General features: G+C 36.4%; 1 protein-coding gene across 1 annotated transcript in view; it reads right to left on the bottom strand.

Moving 5' to 3' along the window:
- CCDC93 (coiled-coil domain containing 93) overlaps positions 1 to 18,660 on the bottom strand; it is a gene marked incomplete at both ends in the record, with an annotated part of 38,178 nt that extends 19,518 nt beyond the window's left edge. Inside the window, 6 exons of the mRNA XM_010012501.1 lie at positions 2,564 to 2,664; positions 8,070 to 8,126; positions 9,475 to 9,573; positions 14,201 to 14,312; positions 16,756 to 16,850; positions 18,547 to 18,660. Coding sequence (XP_010010803.1) covers positions 2,564 to 2,664; positions 8,070 to 8,126; positions 9,475 to 9,573; positions 14,201 to 14,312; positions 16,756 to 16,850; positions 18,547 to 18,660 — 578 coding nt within the window. The remainder of the gene's footprint in view (positions 1 to 2,563; positions 2,665 to 8,069; positions 8,127 to 9,474; positions 9,574 to 14,200; positions 14,313 to 16,755; positions 16,851 to 18,546) is intronic.
- Positions 18,661 to 19,278: the final 618 nt, after the last annotated feature.

Genomic DNA, 19,278 nt, shown 5'->3' with positions numbered 1-19,278 from the left:
TCAACATACGAAATGCACCAACAGCTGGGTTCAGGTTAGTTTTGGAATGCTTCAGATAAATTAAATAAGCAGGTACTGCAGCATATTTGCAGAATAATTTCAGCTCCATCTACTCTTTCCAATATGATTTCCAAATCTAGACATTTCATATTGTCCTATAATGCCCATGAAAAGAAAAAGCAATGCTCTCTTTCCATTTGGAAGTTATTCCTGAGCTATTATTAGCTATGTACAACTGAATTCTGGGAAGGCTTCAGGAAATTGTCAAAACAATCTCTATTCCCAAAAAAACATTCATGCTTGTGTGCTTTGGTGAATCCACAATTTCTTTCTGAAGCATGGCATTCAGAGCTTTAAAAACATATTAAAATAGACTTTTTTACATCTGTTTGGTGGGGTTTTTTGGTGTTTTTTTGGTGTTGTTGTTTGTTTGTTTGTTTGTTTTTTTTTTTGAGGGAAAGAAAATTCTCATTTGAGCTATGTTGTTATTTAGGAAATATTACCTTAAAGAAAAAGACAGACAGAAAGAAATTTTAGATATGAGCAATCACCTTTGGTATTACAAAGCACCAAACCCAGCACGAACGCAGGTGTGAAAGAAGTGATGTTCCTGACTAACTTACAGCTACAATTGTCGCTCTTATTTGCCCAATTCCTTAACTACTGCAGAAGCAGGAGCCATTTGGATGATAACCAAGGGGAAGTTTGGAGGAAAAAAACCTGCTACTCATGATTTTCTATGACTGTAGTCTACATACAGTAAAAGAATGAAAGGATAACTTTAGCTATTTGAATTCTAAAAATTTTCTACTCTACTCCTAAATCTAACAAACATTTAGGATTTGCCTTTTTCAGCAGCATTCTAGTTCCCCTAACAGTGTTGAAAAGTGGACAGTAATCCCCACTGCCCCCACAGATTTCTGTGTGTATCTTGGAGTCCTTGTGCTCTTGATCATTTTATTACTAAGTTCACAGTAGACATACTATCACCTTCCCTACGAGTTTCTTTCTCTACCAAAACACATGAAGCAGATATTTGTGTATCTCACTACTGTCATTTTCTCAGATGTTCTTTATTTTTGCACTATATCAAAAATAGTTTTTTGATCATGAGTTTTATGCTTTGAGAATTCATTAAGAAATCAATAGCAGAACACATTTAAATCCAGCAGTTACTTCCACTTCCATTCAATTGTTAAGCTTTTCATATCAAATAGATAATTGTATGGTCTTTCAATAAGTACTGTCCTTTGTATCACCAATTTAAATAAATGTCCTTCCAACACCAAATACCTCTTCTCCCTTTGTTCTTCTGCTAGAGCTCTGCAATACCATCAAGATCATCTCCACAAATTCTGACTCCAAGAGGTACTTTCCTTCCCCAAAGCTCACAATTTCTTGGTCATCTCATTAATCCCAAACAACTCCTCGTGTGTGTACTGACACACACTATACAACAGAAGGGTTGCTCCTTTGAATTTTCAATGCCTCCTACTTTTCTGTTCTTGTTTCCTGTCTCTGTGCTTGAACTTTCTCCATCATCCATTTTCACTGATTTTTATATTAAAGATTTATCTTTTTTTTTCCCCAGCAGAAATCAGTTTTACATAGGTCTCAACTGTTCCACAGTACCTAAAGCTAAAACAATTTGTAACAATCTATAAAAAACATCTTTCATTTATTTCTATTTTCAAGCTGCATAGTGATTTCAAGTTTTGCCTTTAAAAAAATAAACCCAAAACCAACTCCCCCCCTAAAATTACTCTAGAAAAACCATACACAAAAATTCCCTTAAAGGTTATAAACTGGTTTATACTTTTTTTGTTGGGAGATGTCTGTTGACACCAATATGGAGTAATGACATTGAAACAGTACAAGAACTATAAATAAACAGACTAGGAGTACACCAGGACTTTGCTTTTCCATACCAGCTCTTTGCTATGGAGCACATGGAAAACATTCCCATGGTGAGCACTTACGAGGTATCAATGACCTGATCTAAATCTAGAGATTTCAGTAGGCGTATTTTCTGCTGAAGAGTCAGGAAACAAATCCACATGCCAAGTAGAATAATCCCTGACTCTGTTACCAATTTACAAATCCCATTATCACTGGGGAGGAAGGAATTGAACTCTAAAATGGATGAGGTAAATCAAGCCTAACTCTTTACTAGCATTAGAAAAATAGCAAGACTCATTTGTTTTTTTCCCTACTTTCTGGGATTGCTGACAAAAAAGGAACACAGATTGACAGATGCTACCAAGAAGCATCATGAATTTAAGCTATTTTTATGAAGCAAAGAACAAGTATGTTAAATAAACATACCGTAAGCATAAAGTCAGAACTTGGGCTACCACTGTAGGATACATTGTGCACACATGTGAGGACTGTCCAGTCCCCAAAGAATTTATAAGGTAAGCAAATAAAATCTGAAACCATTTGATTCTCTAGTAAGGAAAAAACCCAAATCAACCAACCCCAATACCACAAATCAAATTTTATACAGAATGCTTCTAAATTCGCACAATACAAACCCCACAGACAATTAAATAAAGCCTTTCACCTGCCATATTCCAGAAGTGTAGCATGAACCTTTGATTCTTCATCTAGCAGTTCTTCAGCTCCCTTCTGACGTTTGTATTTTCTCTGGGGTTTGTAAACCTCCTGAAAGACAGTGAATGAATTCAGAGCTTGTAAAAGGCTTTTCTGAAATAAACGAATTGTTATCTAGAGTGACATATATATCACTGCTTGCTTTCCAATTCCATATACTTGCCCAAATAAACATCTTTCTCTTTTTGGAATTACATGATAAAATCTCACTGAATTTACTTCTAAACAATTTACTACAGGACATGTCTTTCCAGATTTTTAAAAAATTACAAATGGATATTTAACAACAAACATGATTTCTTCAACCATCTCCTCCATCATGTTTGAAATAAAAGTAAAAATTAACACAATCAGTATCTGTTAAAAAAGGGTCCTACGATTTAGCTGATAATGCCAGTGTCTAGAAATGCTACCTCCTTTACAAGCTAATACTATTTGTAATCTCTGATAACTAAATGTAATTATTATTTACTCAATTATCACAGGTTACAATGGAATTAAAACAGATTTAATTGCAATTTAAGAACAAAATATCTTAAGACATTTGGTATTAAAATAATTTGGTATCATGGTATCCCGAAATGACCCTATAGCTGGACAACAGCCCATCAAATAAAACAAGGATTCACAAGTACTATTTTATGTTGATAGAGCTACTTCAAATTTAAAAACAAAATGGAAACAAAAAAGAAAGAGCCATTATCCTGACTGTTAACATAGCTACAACTGTTACAGCTCTGTAAATACAGCCTATATTAAAGTACCTTTTTATTACCTCCTTCCATATAGATCAACTGTGCCACTATAAAAGTCTCTATAGCAACATTACAAAAATTATACTTACTCAGGCACAAACAAACCAAAGCTAAACAAAAACTAATCAGCGATCCTTTCTCTCGCATGAGAGTTCTCACCAGATTAGAACTTGGAACCAAGATAACGTTTACTTGACTGGAATTATTTTTGCTGTTTGTTTGGTGAAAGATTAGGGTGCAGGGAGTCTGTAATGCAACATTTCTGCTAGGTTGATTGAAGTCTAGTATTTAGTGCTATCCTGCTAGTAAGGATATTGAAAAAATCTAAACAAGAACCTGTGATCTCGAAGTTGTTGTGTTTTTGGTTTTTTTTTTTTACTCCAATTAATATTTTTTAAAAGTGTTCCCCTTAATCAATTCAATGCCATTTTCTCTTCTCCTTTTCCTGAAATGAAATCCTAGCCCCTATCACAGCAGAGGAAAACTTCATCATCACCATCAAAGACGAATTTAGATAATGTTTAAATATATTTTTAAATTTATATTACATATAATTTTAAATTCACATGTTTTAAATATATGAATTTAAATATATGAACCCTTTGAGGGCCAGAATGCTTAGGACAAATACATTACAAAAGCCAAAGCTGAAATCAAAGCTTGGTCTTTCCACATATACATTTAACTTCAGAAAATTCTATTCACATGGCACAAAAGGTTCAATGCAAGAAAATGCAAAGATTCCAGAACAAAAGAAGAAACATTATTTTTCGCTTGAACTGACTTTTTGTACAAACACAAACTATTGTTTTCAAGACGCAATTCTTGCACCATAACATTGCCAAAATAGCTTTCAATCTTTTCAAAGGCATATAATCTCAAACTAGTAAGTAAATACATAGTATTCCTTGGCAAGTGTCTCCTTAATTTTTCAGTTACCTTTTGCAATTTTTACTTTATTTCTGATCTCAATCTCTGTCATTTTTGTTTCCAGGTATTAATCTTGCTATATTTTTGACTGTCAGACGAAAAAGCTTTTTATGATCAAGAATCTCCCACTTTATGTACTTTCACACCTACAGAAAAGCAATGTAAGTTATAAAAATAATTACAGCTTTTAAAATGGCATTCTATAGTATACCTGTGCTATACAGAGTGTAGATATCATACCATAAACATTAGTCTTGGCATGAGATAATTGAGTAGTTGAACAAGAACACTGCAAAATAATCTGAATCCACTAGTCAGTCACCTTTCAGCAGCAAGAGTTCCTATTCCAATAACCATTACTAATACTTAACAATCCCTTTTCTAACCTTTCAGCCTGACTGTGACCATAAATCTCACTGCACTGTCCCCTTGAGAAGGACAGGTCCTTAGACCAGTTATAATAATGAATTCAGACAACAGACTAATCATTCAAACTTGGTGGTCCTCTTTTAGGAAAGCGGATTTCTCTTTCGATTCCAAAGCATCATATAAAAGTGACCTGCAGGAGAGCCTTCATCTAATAGCTGCCACCTTCTTCCAGTTCCTATGGATAGATTGGAAAGCTTTGCACTTTCCCCCCCTGAAAATTCACTTTGTGTGTTGTCCTGGACTGCACTCATGCCTTAATGCCTTAAGAAATCTCATGAACTAATCTTCCATGGAAAAGATCAGGTGACAGCTGTAGTTATAATAATAGTAGATATAATTCTGATAGAGTTCATGTTTATGAAAGAGATGTTTGTCTAATAATACCCTGAGTAATAATGTCAAAACAACAAACGTCAAAACTTTATCTACCGCGAAGATGCACCTAAGAACTAGAGATCTGTGATCCAGAGGAAAAGACAGAATACACTTTTATCAACCCTGAAGACAGATCAAAACTCAGGAGAGCAGCCATTATGCTCAAAGGCAGGAGAGCTATTCATTCATTTAGACAGGGTAGCTGAGTGGTGCAAAATACTATCAAACTTTTAAGATTGTATCTTCTTTTCCTTGCTTTCCATTATCTGTTTCATTATTGGACCCTGAAAATGGAACTATTCCCTTAGCTGAAGTAGACACATGCATACCCAGTTCAAGGACCACGACCTATAAATTTTAAAGTAACAGCCCTAATATTCCGGCTAAGTGAAAACCAATTCACTGGCTTCAACCAGCAAAGAAACACCTGATTTGGCATACATGTACCTGCTTCATCTTCGCCATGTCATTCTCTTCAAGCGCCAAAAAGCAATTCCAGAAAACATGCAGGAAGATACATAAAGGAAACCCAGCTAAGCACGACAGGACTTTAGACAAGCCACTTGAATGGACCCGATGTTTACTAGGTAAGTGCACACCGAAAGTAGATAACATTCCTTCTTTTCAGACAAGTTCTCACAAATAAATGCATTAATAAAACAGAATAAACTTAACCCTCCAAATTATTAAAACATAAAAACTAAACCTTGAAACCACCTCTGTTACTCAGCAATCAAAGGGATCCCTTCATCATTGTTAATCAAGTATCTTCTGTATTTTTTTTTAAATTACACCAAAAATTCTAGGTACTGATGTCTCATAACAGCATTGTGATTACTTTGTTTCTGTCTCTTCAGTTACAAGCTTGGTATCAGCTACTTGGACATAGAATCCTTAACGCTAGTTAAAGACAATGCAGGTAGAAAATGGACACACTGTAATCCCTTCAAAAATTAGGACAATTATTCTGAAAGGTGAAAATAAGCAGAAGGTCAATGAATTTCAAGTGCTAATTGATACAACACACATTTGGAATCTGCTTTCTTACATCGGTTTGCATTCTCTCTCTATTTAAAGGGTTATAAAGGTGCACAAACAAAACGGTAATACCCATTCACACGGGGAGCTAACTTGTAAAATGGAAAACAGATCTCACTAGAAAGACAAGTATTGCTGGCTGGCACGGAAGACTCACTGTATATCTGCTAATAATTAAAAAACCCAACCAAACCATGGGGAACAACACTTAGAGACTGTAATTGAAAATTTCAAAGCAAGAGTAATTATACAAATAGATTCACAAGGGATTTGCATTGGTCATTGCCTGGAGACTTTCATAGCAATGTTTTTTTCTATAAATATACACTATACTTCAACCACATGTTAGGCTCAACAGCACTTACATCATTAATATGGAAAATCAACTACCTCCAAAACATGACAAAAGAGCGAGATGACTTGTCTGGTCCATTATGTAAGCTATCATACGGCTTGTTATATTGGCACTTAACACCTCTACCTATGGATGAAGAGTTCAGCATGTCTAGCTAGAGCTACCTGAAGTCACAGAACCACAGAATGGTTCAAGTTGGAAAGGACCACCAGAGGTCATCTAGTCCAACCTCCGGGCTCAAGCCAGGTCACTTAGAGCACATTGCTCAGGATCATACCCAGACAGCTCTTGTGTATCTCCAGGGAAGGAGACTCCCAACCTTTCTGGGCAACCTATTCCAACATTCAATCACCCTCACAATAAAGAAGTTCTTCCTCTTGTTCAGGTGGAACCTCCTGTTTCATTTTATGCTCACTGTCTCTAGTCCTATTGCCTGGCCCCATTCTCTCGACACCTTCCCTTCAGATACTTACATACACTGTAAGTGTGTAAGTATCTGTATACCCTGAGCCTTCTCTTCTCTGCACTGAACAGGCGCAGCTCCCTCAGCCTTTCCTCATATGAAAGATACTCCAGACCCCTAATCACTCTAGCAGCCCTTCATTGGACTTGCTCCAGGAGCTCCATGTCTCTGCTGTACTGGGGAGCCCAGAACAGGATGCAGTACTCCAGATGAGGCCTCACCAGGGCTGAGTAGAGAGGGAGGATTACCTCACTTGACTTGTTGGCAATGCTCTTCCTAATACAGCGCAGGGTACCATTGGCTTTCTCATGCACAAGGGCACATTGCTGGCTCAGGTAGCATTGATTTTCTCAGAAGAGTGGGGTTTTCTATCTACTGAAGGGCCTTGGAAGTATCCCATTCAAAGCATACCAAGATTTCTCATACCTTCTTGAATGCTGGCCTGAGAATTTACCAAGTCCTAGCTAGGCATCTGAATTCAGGTATGAGACACTGATATAGTCTATGTATTTTAAATGTTATTCCTTGTAGTGTTCATGAACAAGCTTTCAAAAAATACAAAAAGTTTATTCAAGATTTAGAAGAAATGCACCTGAAGAGGTAGAACATTTCTCACATATTAGGGAATCACAAGAGGTGATACCACATTTTGCAACCAACGTGTGCTACTTGAACATAACATTTTCAAAGTAGGGTATTTTCACCGCTAATTACAAGGAGTAAAATGACAAGCGCTGAAATGCAGACATTTTAATTGAGATCATCACCATTTTGATAAATATAAACAGCCCAACCACTGATAGCTTCAAAGCAGTCTGCTGAAGGTTTAACAGCTTCTAAGCTACCTTGTGACTTTTGTTTGATAGCATGGAACTCCACATTCTCTATGTAGACTGTTGATACAGATTACACATTCATACAGCGTACACCTGAAAGGTTTTCTGATATGTTGGCATTTGAGACTTGTTGTAAATATGAAGCTCAACATGTAACTTAACTGGGACCTCCTCATGAGAAAACCCAGGACTGGCTGCATTAAAAAAGAATTAACCACCACCACTGCATTACTAAACTCACTAGTTTCTTGATCATAAAAATCTAAAATACTTACAAATATATCAGTGACAGCTTTGATAGCCTTCTCTTTTCTTTGCATAAATTCATCATCCTGCAAGACATTAACAGAGGTGATTAAAAACACCAGGAATGGAGATTAAATCTCAACTATTGTAATGAGTTTAGCAAACTAAGTTGTCAAATAGCTTCTAACTGAATTATTTGGTGAAATATTAGCGATTTCCTAAATTTACTTCCCTCATCAGATGGGTGGTAGATCTTTAAAACTGTATCCAGAAATACAGTCTTTCTGGTCTCTGCTTATAAAGTACCTGACACAAAGGCAATCCCAGCCCACTACTCAAATCATTTCTACAGTGCGAAAAAAATGAAGTTAGGATGGGCTTAATGTGGAAAAGAGAAATTTCCCCTACTGTTATTTTAGTTTCTAAGCATTAAAAACAATAAAAAAACCTAAACAATATTATCCAAACCACACAAAGCTAATAAAATCCAGCTGTCTTTCCCAATACTAGGCACATCTACCTTTAATGCTGTTACTGAACTAGAGACAAAACTTGGGTCCTAGGTTTTAAATGCCTTGGGATATGCATGAACAGAACTGGTGACTATGCACTAAAGGCACAAATCCAAGCTCATTCCAGCTGTTCTCCTACACAAAGGAAACTTTGTATCATTATTGCAGAATAGGAAGAAGAGAGGATCACAACACTGTTCTAAGCACGTAATTTCAAAACAGGCAGCATCTGACTATTAGAAGAAGGAATGTGATTAGTGTATCATAAACAGTGTAAAATTACTCTTACCACTACTCTTCCAGATAAAACTGTACTTATCACTCCTCTGGCAATTATATTTTACAGAGAAAAATGCATTTCCTTTTAACCCACACCTGTCCCTCTCTGTCTTTCCCCAAACTCAGTTTTTACATGAAGATTTTCAGGAATCTAGTTTTCAAGAACAAATTTATTGTTTGGATACAGGGAGAAAAGAGCTGACTTCGAACACTCTAAAACAAACCCCAAGTTGGAGAACACTGACAACACATCAATTCTCATTTAGCTTGATCAGCTTCTCTGCAGCGTGCCAGGTGTTGTCAAACACATTTCAGGCAATGTAGCTCCAGTCACACAGTTAGGCTGTACATACTGCACAGAGCTCTGTACATACTCCAGAAGCAACGTACCTGGCAAGCCAGACTGACAGAAAAGTACCAAATATTGCAGAAAAACTAAGGCAACTATTAAGCAAAAGTTAACCAGTATCTATGAACTCTCTCTCTCATAACGTTTTGAATTTGTACGTGTATTCCTCTAGGACTGATTACGAAAACAACAGCAAAGGCAAGATCTGGTATACGGTGCTGGTTTCAAAGCTGTGCAGCTGGTACTGCACCTAAGCATTTGGCATAACAGAAACAAGAACTGGCTTAATCATACCTCTGGTAGTCTGTGAGTTTTTTGAAACTGTGATATAGAGTAAGAACGGATATAATCTCCCATTTCTTCCCTTGTTTCTATTGCTCGTTTTACCAGCCACTGGAAAAAAAAGAAAGTTTGTATCAATTGAAAGGGGGGAAAAGTAACAGCAGAAAACATCAATAATTGGTTTTAATATATGATAAAAGCTAAAGGCACATTTTAAGCACATAAACAAGAACATTTATTTGTGTATTATAAATATTTACATTTGGTAACTCAGAGACCTACTTCTAAGAAAGTGCTTTAGTATTAGTTATTTTATAAACTTCACATTTGCTCTTTTTCTATGTATTAAAAAGCTCAGTAGAGCAATCAGACAAAGCATAAGCTAAGAAACCACGTTTTTTCTTCTAATCAGTTTTACATATAAAACCCTAAATATTCTTCATCTTGCTGAACTATATCAAACCCTACAAACCTCAATGAGCCATACTGTTCACACTACAATGGGATTCGATAGTCCAAAGAAGAAAAAACTGACTTGCCTTACAAACTCACTAGAGTAGAGCTTGGTATCCCCCCGCCAAAAACCCACTTTTCTGAATGTTATTTGTAAATAGTGTATTACAAAATTACTTTTGTTGCATGATTTCTCCTCTTTCAGCTTGCAATGTAACTTCTCATATACTGACTTGCCTTTACATTCTAATTATTTTTGTTCTAGTAAGCATGGGAAGAAAACCTATTGTGAATTTCAGTTATTAGGAATTCTTAGTTGACAAATTCATTTATAAACAAAAACATATGAAATCTGCTCAAGCATAACCAAAATTCATTGAAATTTTGCCAAATGAATTTCTGTAATCCAAGTATTTGTATCTTCAATAAATTAAAAAAAAATAAAAATGAAGTGTCTGTGGAATAGAAATGGATGTGGGCCGCTTTAGACGTTATTCTTTTAGCCTGCATTTCTAAGGAAGGAAAAAACCCACAAGATGTATCTTGAAGTGACCTCCCAAAAACCTGAGTTGCATAAAACTCACATCTTAGCACAAGAAATCTACTACCTAAGCTAAAAGTATGTTTTTAAAAAGTACATTTCATCACACCAAGTAGTTTTATTAGCCATAGTATTTATTATTACTTGTTAAGCATTAATAATGTTAATATAATGTAAAATAATATAATTATGAAAATACAGAGTAATACATAATACAGAAAAATACACAGTAGTTCATGAAACAAAGGAATGTTAATTTTCCGGCTTTTTGTTTTCATCTATACCATAAAATAGTCAGTGTACCTCACAACTAACCAGACCAGGAGTTCAGATGTAAGTAACAGCCTGCACAATGTACATCCTATTCTACATTCAAAAAACTCTAAAACTCTACTGTATTTTAAAAGCTACTGATCTTGTCTTCCTACTGAGCAGGCCATACTGAATAAGTAAGAAATCTCTCAGTTCTAGGAAGCATTTCATTTACAGCATGTAAACAAAAATGTGTCTGCATGCATATAGGGCTCACAGTCACAGAATGCTTGAGGCCGGAAAGCACCACCAGAGGTCATCTAGTCCAACCTCCCTGCTCAAGCAGGGTCACCTAGAGCACATTGCTCAGGATTGTGTCCAGACGGTTCTTGAATATATCCAGGGAAGGAGACTCCACAACCTCTCTGGACAACCTATTCCAATTATCCCTCTCTACTCCAAAGAAGCCCTTGTGAGCATACTTTAAAACAACAGATAGTCCAGGTGGCTTTTATACAGTCTGTGGGCTATGGTACAATCATCCTCCTACAAAGAAAGCTTGAACTATTCACAGCACCTACCACTACCAGTCTGAGTGGGAGGAGATGGGCGGAAGCTCTACTGGAATTTGAAGCAATTAGAAGTTCAACAGAAAATGTTCTTGGCTCTCAGTGCCAGGATGCAACATTGAACCTGTCTGGAATCACTAGTCCATTATACTCTGACAGAAGATACCATTTGGAACACAATCTTATCTCACTAATCTTGGCTGTATACCAGGTAGAAGCCAATACAGCTAGGTTATGTGCATTTCTACAGATTTTTTTTGGTTTTTCCTATTACAGGTCACTTACTGTTTTCAAAAACTACAGCTCCACCATGAAAATACGTATCTTCAAGCCTATGAAATGTTCAAGAATAACCAAGCACACATAAGAAAAAAGACTTCTTCCGACATTAATAAGGCCACACAAAAAGCCACAAAAGACTGAAGTACATTTTAAATAATGCTGGAGAAGATAAATCTTGTGGGCTGTTGACAGCCTGTGCAGGAGGTCACATAAGAAATCAGATCAATCTTGGGATCCAAGTTTGAACCAGCAACTGCTTTTCTGTGCTATAACTATGAACCCCTGGAAAGCGAGGGGAAGATGATGACAACAAGAAAGAAGAAAATGCAGACTATTAATTACAAGGCACATCTCAACGCAAGTTTATGTACATACTTTTCTCCGTGAATATCAGCAGAATTTACTAGTAAGAACACCACCATTTCTGCCTGCTGGAATCTTTATTTAGTCTAAATATATATCTCTATATATATATATTTATTTTTTTTTTAAGTTCTGCTACAGTCTATGGCAATGAGCCAGCTCAATCTGTTTCTTCCTGTAGGGAACGATTCATCTAAATTCCTCCCATCAAGTTCACCAGACTAGCTTGCACAGTGCAAGAGCTTTTGGGACACAATGCCAGGTAGATGAAAGAGATTCTGTATTATCTAGGGACTGATCTGAGATTTACAGATAGCAAGTGAAATTTTGAATTTAACAGTGTATTGAGTAAAATGTCATTATCAAACACATAAACCCTATATGCCATAGTGTGGTCAGTCTATTATAGCTCTTATATTGTCTTCTTCAAAACACAGTATACTAGTGACACCAACAAAAGTTTTCTTGAAAGCCATTCTTGGTTGGGATGAATAAGGAACTAACAGTATCTGGAGCAGGCAGAACTTCACAGGGACCTATCAGAAAGCCACAGTTTCTAAAAATAATCCTCTACACACAAAAAACTAAGCTCATCAAGACTTCATGGGTTACATGTACCACCTACTGGCCAGCTACTGAGAGTTAGTGCTCTTGGAGAAATCCAGAAGCCAATTTCTTCCCTGCTCAGAATTAACGTTTTGCCTTTCCAGAGGTAAATATCCCAAACTGGGATTTTTGATCAAGCAGGTCAGAGAATATTTCATGTTCTCACTTTAGCAGAAGAATTATTTTTCCTGTGAAAGAGATCTTGTGCTTGATAAATATAACCATTCATTACCATCAAGTGACCAGGGCAAGAAAGTGACCATCAAGTGACCAGGGCAAGTGCAGTGGGTTTCCTCCAAAGGCCACTACTAGAAGATTACAAGAAATATACAACAGGAAGTTTTCCCACTTCATACAACCGGAATTTATATTAAATTCTTGCTAAATCCTTTCACAGGCATGAGGTAAGGACATATTTGATGAAAAAGCAGCTTGCTTAACAGTCTTAATTTTCCGTAATTATCAAAGATACATTTCTGTGTGCAGGTGAAAGTGAAATTAAAAAATGACAACATACCAAGGATTCTCAAGATACCACACATAACTGGAACACATCACATGTTAACTCAAACCTTAATAAAATGGAGAACTACGAGTATGCACATGGTCAGTCCATGGTGCGCAACTGATACACAGTAACAGGATCACATCACAGAATCATAGAATAGTTAGGGTTGGAAAAGAACCTTAAGATCATCTAGTTCCAACCCCCCTGCCATGGGCAGGGACACCACACACTAAATCTTATCACCCAAGACTCCATCCAACCAGGCCTTGAACACCACCAGGGATGGAGCATTCACAACTTCCTTGGGCAACCCATTCCAGTGCCTCACCACCCTCACTGTGAAGAACTTCTTCCTTATATCTAACCTAAACTTCCTCTGTTTAAATTAGAACCCGTTACCCCTTGTCCTATCACTACAGTCCTTGATAAAGAGTCCCTCCCCAGCATCCTTGTATGCCCCCTTCAGATACTGGAAGGCTGCTATGAGGTCTCCACGAAATCTTCTCTTCTCCACGCTGAACAGCACCAACTTTCTCAGCCTGTCTTCATAATGGAGGGGCTCAAGCCCCCGTATCATCCTCGTGGCCCTCCTCTGGACTTGCTCCAACAGCTCCGTGTACATTGAGGACACCAGAACTGTACACAGTACTCCAAGTGAAGTCAGAGCAATTTATTTTTCCACCCATAGTTTTAGAGTGACACAAATGACGGATGAATCAATTTTAAAGAATTAAAGAAACAAGCCCAGCTAGCTTTTGCCTTATTCATATTCTTCTGATTGCATGACTATCTGCATAACTTACTCCATAAGCTTAAATATAGACTGCAAGGTATTTGTTCTGTTTTCTAAGTGTGGCAAAACGCATTATCAGATTCTGAAGCAAGCTTAAACTTCAGGGTTTTTTAAGCAGACACTCCCTAAGTGCAAAATCTGACTCCAAAAAATGTAAAGAGCTTGGTTTGTGCTTTTCTTAAACATGGATCAAACAATATATAAGAATTCTATCATCCATAGCATCACTCAATTCTTTAAAAACATTCATTTAAACTACCTCTCTGTAATTATTCATTCCAAAGTTAAATAGAGAGCAAAAAAAATAATACATCTTTGTTAAACTCTTTTTCCTTTTTCAGCAAGGTATTGAAACATGACAGATCTATTACCTGTACAACAGGAAATATATGAATGAAATCCAGTCCCTGGATCTGATGTGGTTCCAAACGATGAGGACACTTCATTTTTGGCAATACTGACACAATTTTTTCAGTTAAGGCACTATGATAAAACAACAAAAACACACATGTATGTATGCCACAATTTTCTTTTATAACTTACAAATTCTTTTTGCACACAGAAGTTAGAAGGTTCCCTCTAGTGGTTTCCACTGTATACAGCTGTGAAAAGCAATCAAATGTGCATTTATAAAATAGATTTTAATTGTACTCTATATATAATTAGTCTGTGAAGAGCTGATTAAACCCCTGCTGCAGGTTCCTAGCTTGTAATTTCATTTATAGTACTGTACACAAAATTTTAAGATCTGCATGTCTGGTCAGATAAAATACCCATGTCAGATATATCTACAAACACCTTTGCATATTATAATATATGCATACATGAAGAAACACGAGCTTTAAGAACAGTTCTACTACGTAAATGATATGACTCAAAGAAAGTCCAGAATCAAATGAAGGACTTAAAAATTTGTTTAGCGTAACTCCGCAAATATATCTTGGCGTTACTACTGAAATTTTGAGGTTAAATATATATTGCACCTAAAAGCTAAATACACAGTATGCTTCACAGTTTTGAAGTGAGTAAAACCAAATTTGCTGGCAATCATCTTGTTCTAACAGCTCAGATAAGAGCTGGTAAAGCAAAAGGATTACCCTAACACAAGGGATTCATTTACAAGATCATCATCCTGCTTCCACGGAACCCCTTGTTTTAAAGCAAGTTATTTCTCTATTTCTTTACTGCCAATATTGTCAAGCACATTTGTAAAGCAGATGTCAGTGCTGAGGATGAGCACTTAATTGGGAAAACTAAAACTATTTTTCCATGAAGGAAAAAAATTAACTGGTCCAGTACCGACTTCAGTGACATTCAGTACTGCCCAAATGCACAACTAGTACTCTGGAAGAACAAAGGTGAGCAAGAGATATGAGGCAGAGACCAAAGTCTAGGAACAGAGCCTGAAAAGTTATACTTCTTAAGAGAAGTGAAAACCTTGACATAATTCTTATAAGGCAATAGATGCCAGATCCTCTCCTAATGTATGTTTCCATGTTGATTTCCAACCCAGTAATTAAATAATAGGATGCCACCAAAATGTCTTCAGAATAATACTGAGAATACATAACCTAACTTTTCCTTATCTTGAGGACATCACAGAAGCACTGAGCCACCACCGACATAAACATTACAAGGACATCAAAACCGCCTATACTTGTGCGAGTCTGAACACTTTAGATTTACAAATAAATCATTGTTGCTGTTTTGGGAGAGGAACCTGATTTTTGTTTTGCTACTTTTGCATCTGGTTAGCTGGAAAAAGAACAGAACATTTTCAGAACAACTTAAGTATTTCCTATCCTGCTGTTCTTAAAGGTAACAATGATGGTAATCACAAAAACTTGGCAATTATAAAAACCACCCTCATTCCTAGTCTCTTCTTAATTCCATGCACTTAACAATGCTTTCTGTACTTAGTTATCTATGATGATTTAAGTGTCTTATTAGAAATCTTTATTTCTAAATGTGCTACAGTCTTGCTGATGCTAAATGACTTTCAAGAAAATGGCACAGAAGGACATTCTTTTCAATTACATTGAGCAAAGTTCTCTTCATGCAACTGTAACTTGATAGGCTACTCTTATTTCCTGTAAAGTTTAATTATGGCTATTTTGTCACAGAAATGCATAAAGCAATAACGTAGTTTAGAGTTATTTCCTTTCTCAGCATAAACAACATTTACAACCTCCCTAAAACAGGAATGAGCTGGCTTATGAGCAAATTTCATGCATAAGAAATTAATCATTCCAAAATAGTCTCATTGGGTCACCGTGAGGAACTCCTCCTTCGTAACTCTTTAAGCAACAGTGTCATGCTTTAAATTGTTTGCTGATGCCTACAACTACAATCCAAAGCCATAAAGGCGTATCAGAGGTTATTTACATGGCAAAACTTCAGATATAGAGACCTCAAGGAAAGTCTTTTAATGTCCTACTCCAGTTTCCAGCAGCATGGTCCCTTTGTTTTGGCCCCTGCATCATCCCCTTGTGCCAGCACAAGCATCTGTGCAGCTGCATAAAGAACTGGATCCAGGAACTGACTCATGTTAAAACTATTTTATTTCTTTTTTTTTTTTTTGGTAGGTTTTAATCTGGATCAGTTCCCAATCCAGTTCAATGTAGAGACACACAAATACTTTCACTGCTTAGTAGGGATATAAGAACATGGCAGCAGAGAGGGAAATAGCGCTGCCTTTTTTGGAATAAGCTTTTTTTTTGGTTCTAGAGTTTGTGGAACTATAGTCTGAGAAATCCAGAAACAAGTGCAGTGTTTTACAAACAGGTGGTCTTGAAAAGCAGGAAGCTTGGACTAAAAATCTTTCTTATAAACAAGCAAGTATCAGCTAACTTCCCCCCCTACCACCCACTTCTTTCCAAGAATTAAAAAAAAAAAACCCACCACACCTGCCATTTAACCAACTTACATTTTTTGACCAATAGTAGAGTTTTCCTGAAACAATAAATCAACATCAATATCAAAGCTGCAGGTAGTGATACACCACGTCATGCCGCCTACCACCTACCAAAGGAGCAACAGCATGGTTAGTTCCATTTTAATTTGAAGAGGTAAAACCAAACACATCTTAAAGGCTTTATTCATTACAGAAACTACAGTTTCTCCATCCTCATTATTCTTATATGGAGACTAAAATACATATAGATAGCATACAACTTCTATGTATAATACGTATCTACAAGAAGAAACATATACAGAAAAAAAAAGCAGTTAGCAACAGTCTAAATTCCTTTCTTAGGAATAACTAGTATGTTAGTTTTGACATAGCTCTCACTAAAAAATCCAAACCAATAGATAAAACACAGCAGTATCTTAAATTACATGACCTTTAAAAAGTGACTGTATAAAAATTTTATCAAGGACCATAATTTCTGTATTCATATACTTAATTTTTACATATAACGTTTGCTACTATTATTCTTTGCTTGCTGACATAAGCAACACCAAATGCTAGGCACAGTATCAACATAGTAATGAAAACCCCCAGCTCTGCAGAAATTTCTATTTCAGGCCCTATTCCTACAGCTACTTAGGCATATTTAAACTCCCAAGCCATTTCATCAACTTTACATAAATTACATAAATATTTAAAGACAGCCTGTATAAACATATGCAAGTTAACCTAAATGTATGCAAAGGCAATCACAGAAATAGGGATTAAAATGTGGAGTAAGTTACCAACATCACACAGCAACTTAGGGTGTTCTATACAAGGTTTTGTAACACATTACTCATTATCCTCTGCAAGAGTTAACCAGTATCCCTTTTACACTAGCAGCTAGATGATTTTCAACAGCAATTATTGTATAGGTTGGGCATTGTCATGAAATGGTAACTTTGCAATTGTATTTAGGCAAGTATAAACCTGATGCATCCATTTCCACACATAAATGCAATAACATTACATCCTAAGGCAGTCTCCTTGGAACTACTTTGTGTCTGTATGCACAGTCTCCTGAGCACCTAAGGTCAGTAATGCCAAGCAGTTTGAAGAAACTAAAATTGCATTGAAAAGTACAGATGTGCAATGATCAAAGAAACAGTAGAAAACAGAAGAGTCCATTTCAAGGCTGCTGTAGTTCTGTGTTTTCAAACCTTGGTTCAGGAATTTCTCACAGAGTCAGCACTCAAATGGTTCAGAAGTCTCTTTTCAACCTGAACTTTGCTCACTGTCAGTATCACATACTTCCTTTCTAGGACAATGTAAGGTTAATGTACATGACATTCTAAAAATATGTAAAACCAGCCCAAAAATAAACTCACTAGGCTAACTGTTCCATTCTTACATAGTCCTCTCAAGAAAAGTATTTCCTCATTTCTCACTAATATTTATTTTCAAAACTACCATGCTATCTCCGATTATTAAGTCTTTCTAGCTATTCTAACTGCAGCTGAGAGAGGGGCAAAATTCCCCATATATGACTACAACTTACGCCATAACACCCATAAAAAAGCACACCAGCAATTAGTTGCATCCAGTTGTCTCCTTTAAAACAGGCCCTGCTACATGAAATTGTTTTACAGACTGAGGAGGTCCTGTCTGTCTGAAACTGGTTCATTTGCAGAATTATTTACATAGGAAAGCCTCTGATGTTGCGTTGTCTTCTTTAAAGTCACTTAGAACTGCTGAACTACCCAGCAAAAAAAGTCTAATTCTCATACACTTAGGAAAAAAAAAATAAAATTGCACTGGTCTCACCTTGTCAAAGGGTGATAAACCCTTGATTCTGGCTCGAAAATACCCAGCGGCCACCAACAGTTCCAAAATTTCAGTCAACTTAATGTTTTGTTCCTCATCTTCTCTTGTTTCAACCTGACAAACGAACAATGCAACACTAATTCAGTGTTTCTCTTTCATTCCTTCCATGAACATTTTCCAAGCTTTATCTTAAAACAGACCATACATCAGGGAAAAATGTGACTTCCATTAGCAACTTGGTTGTTAATTTGAAAGACGTTAAAGAAATACATAAGGCATTTCTTCATGGATTTAACATCACTTTTTTTTTCAACCAGTTCTTTAATCTGCTTTTGCTGTTTAAATTCCTGATCTATCGCTTGCCTCCAGCTAGACAGATTGCTACTGTTGTTACAAGACAGTTAATTTATTCTCCTTTTTGCACACTTGTTTCAATTTCAGGGTTCACAAAATCATTCACCTTAATTTAATGCTTCTATAACCTTTTTATAAAAACAGGAAAACAAGTTCATGTGAAATTCCACTTTTTGGGTAATGCAATCTTAAGCAAAGTGCAGCAGTTACAAAAAAGTAAACTCTGATGAGCAGCCTGGATAGTTTCAGTGTTCCAAAGCCTTACCAGTGCAGCAACCCAGCAAAAGCACTTTTGTACCCACGTTATAGGATGAAACCCCACAGCTCCAAGAACATATACAATTTACTAGAGGCACAGAGCACCCAAACACCTCAGAC

The sequence above is a fragment of the Nestor notabilis genome, unplaced genomic scaffold (assembly GCF_000696875.1).
Source record: "Nestor notabilis isolate BGI_N333 unplaced genomic scaffold, ASM69687v1 scaffold7544, whole genome shotgun sequence".
NCBI lineage: Eukaryota > Metazoa > Chordata > Aves > Psittaciformes > Psittacidae > Nestor > Nestor notabilis.
Note: the sequence above shows the minus strand (reverse complement) of the source record. Positions and strands in the feature narration are given on the sequence as shown.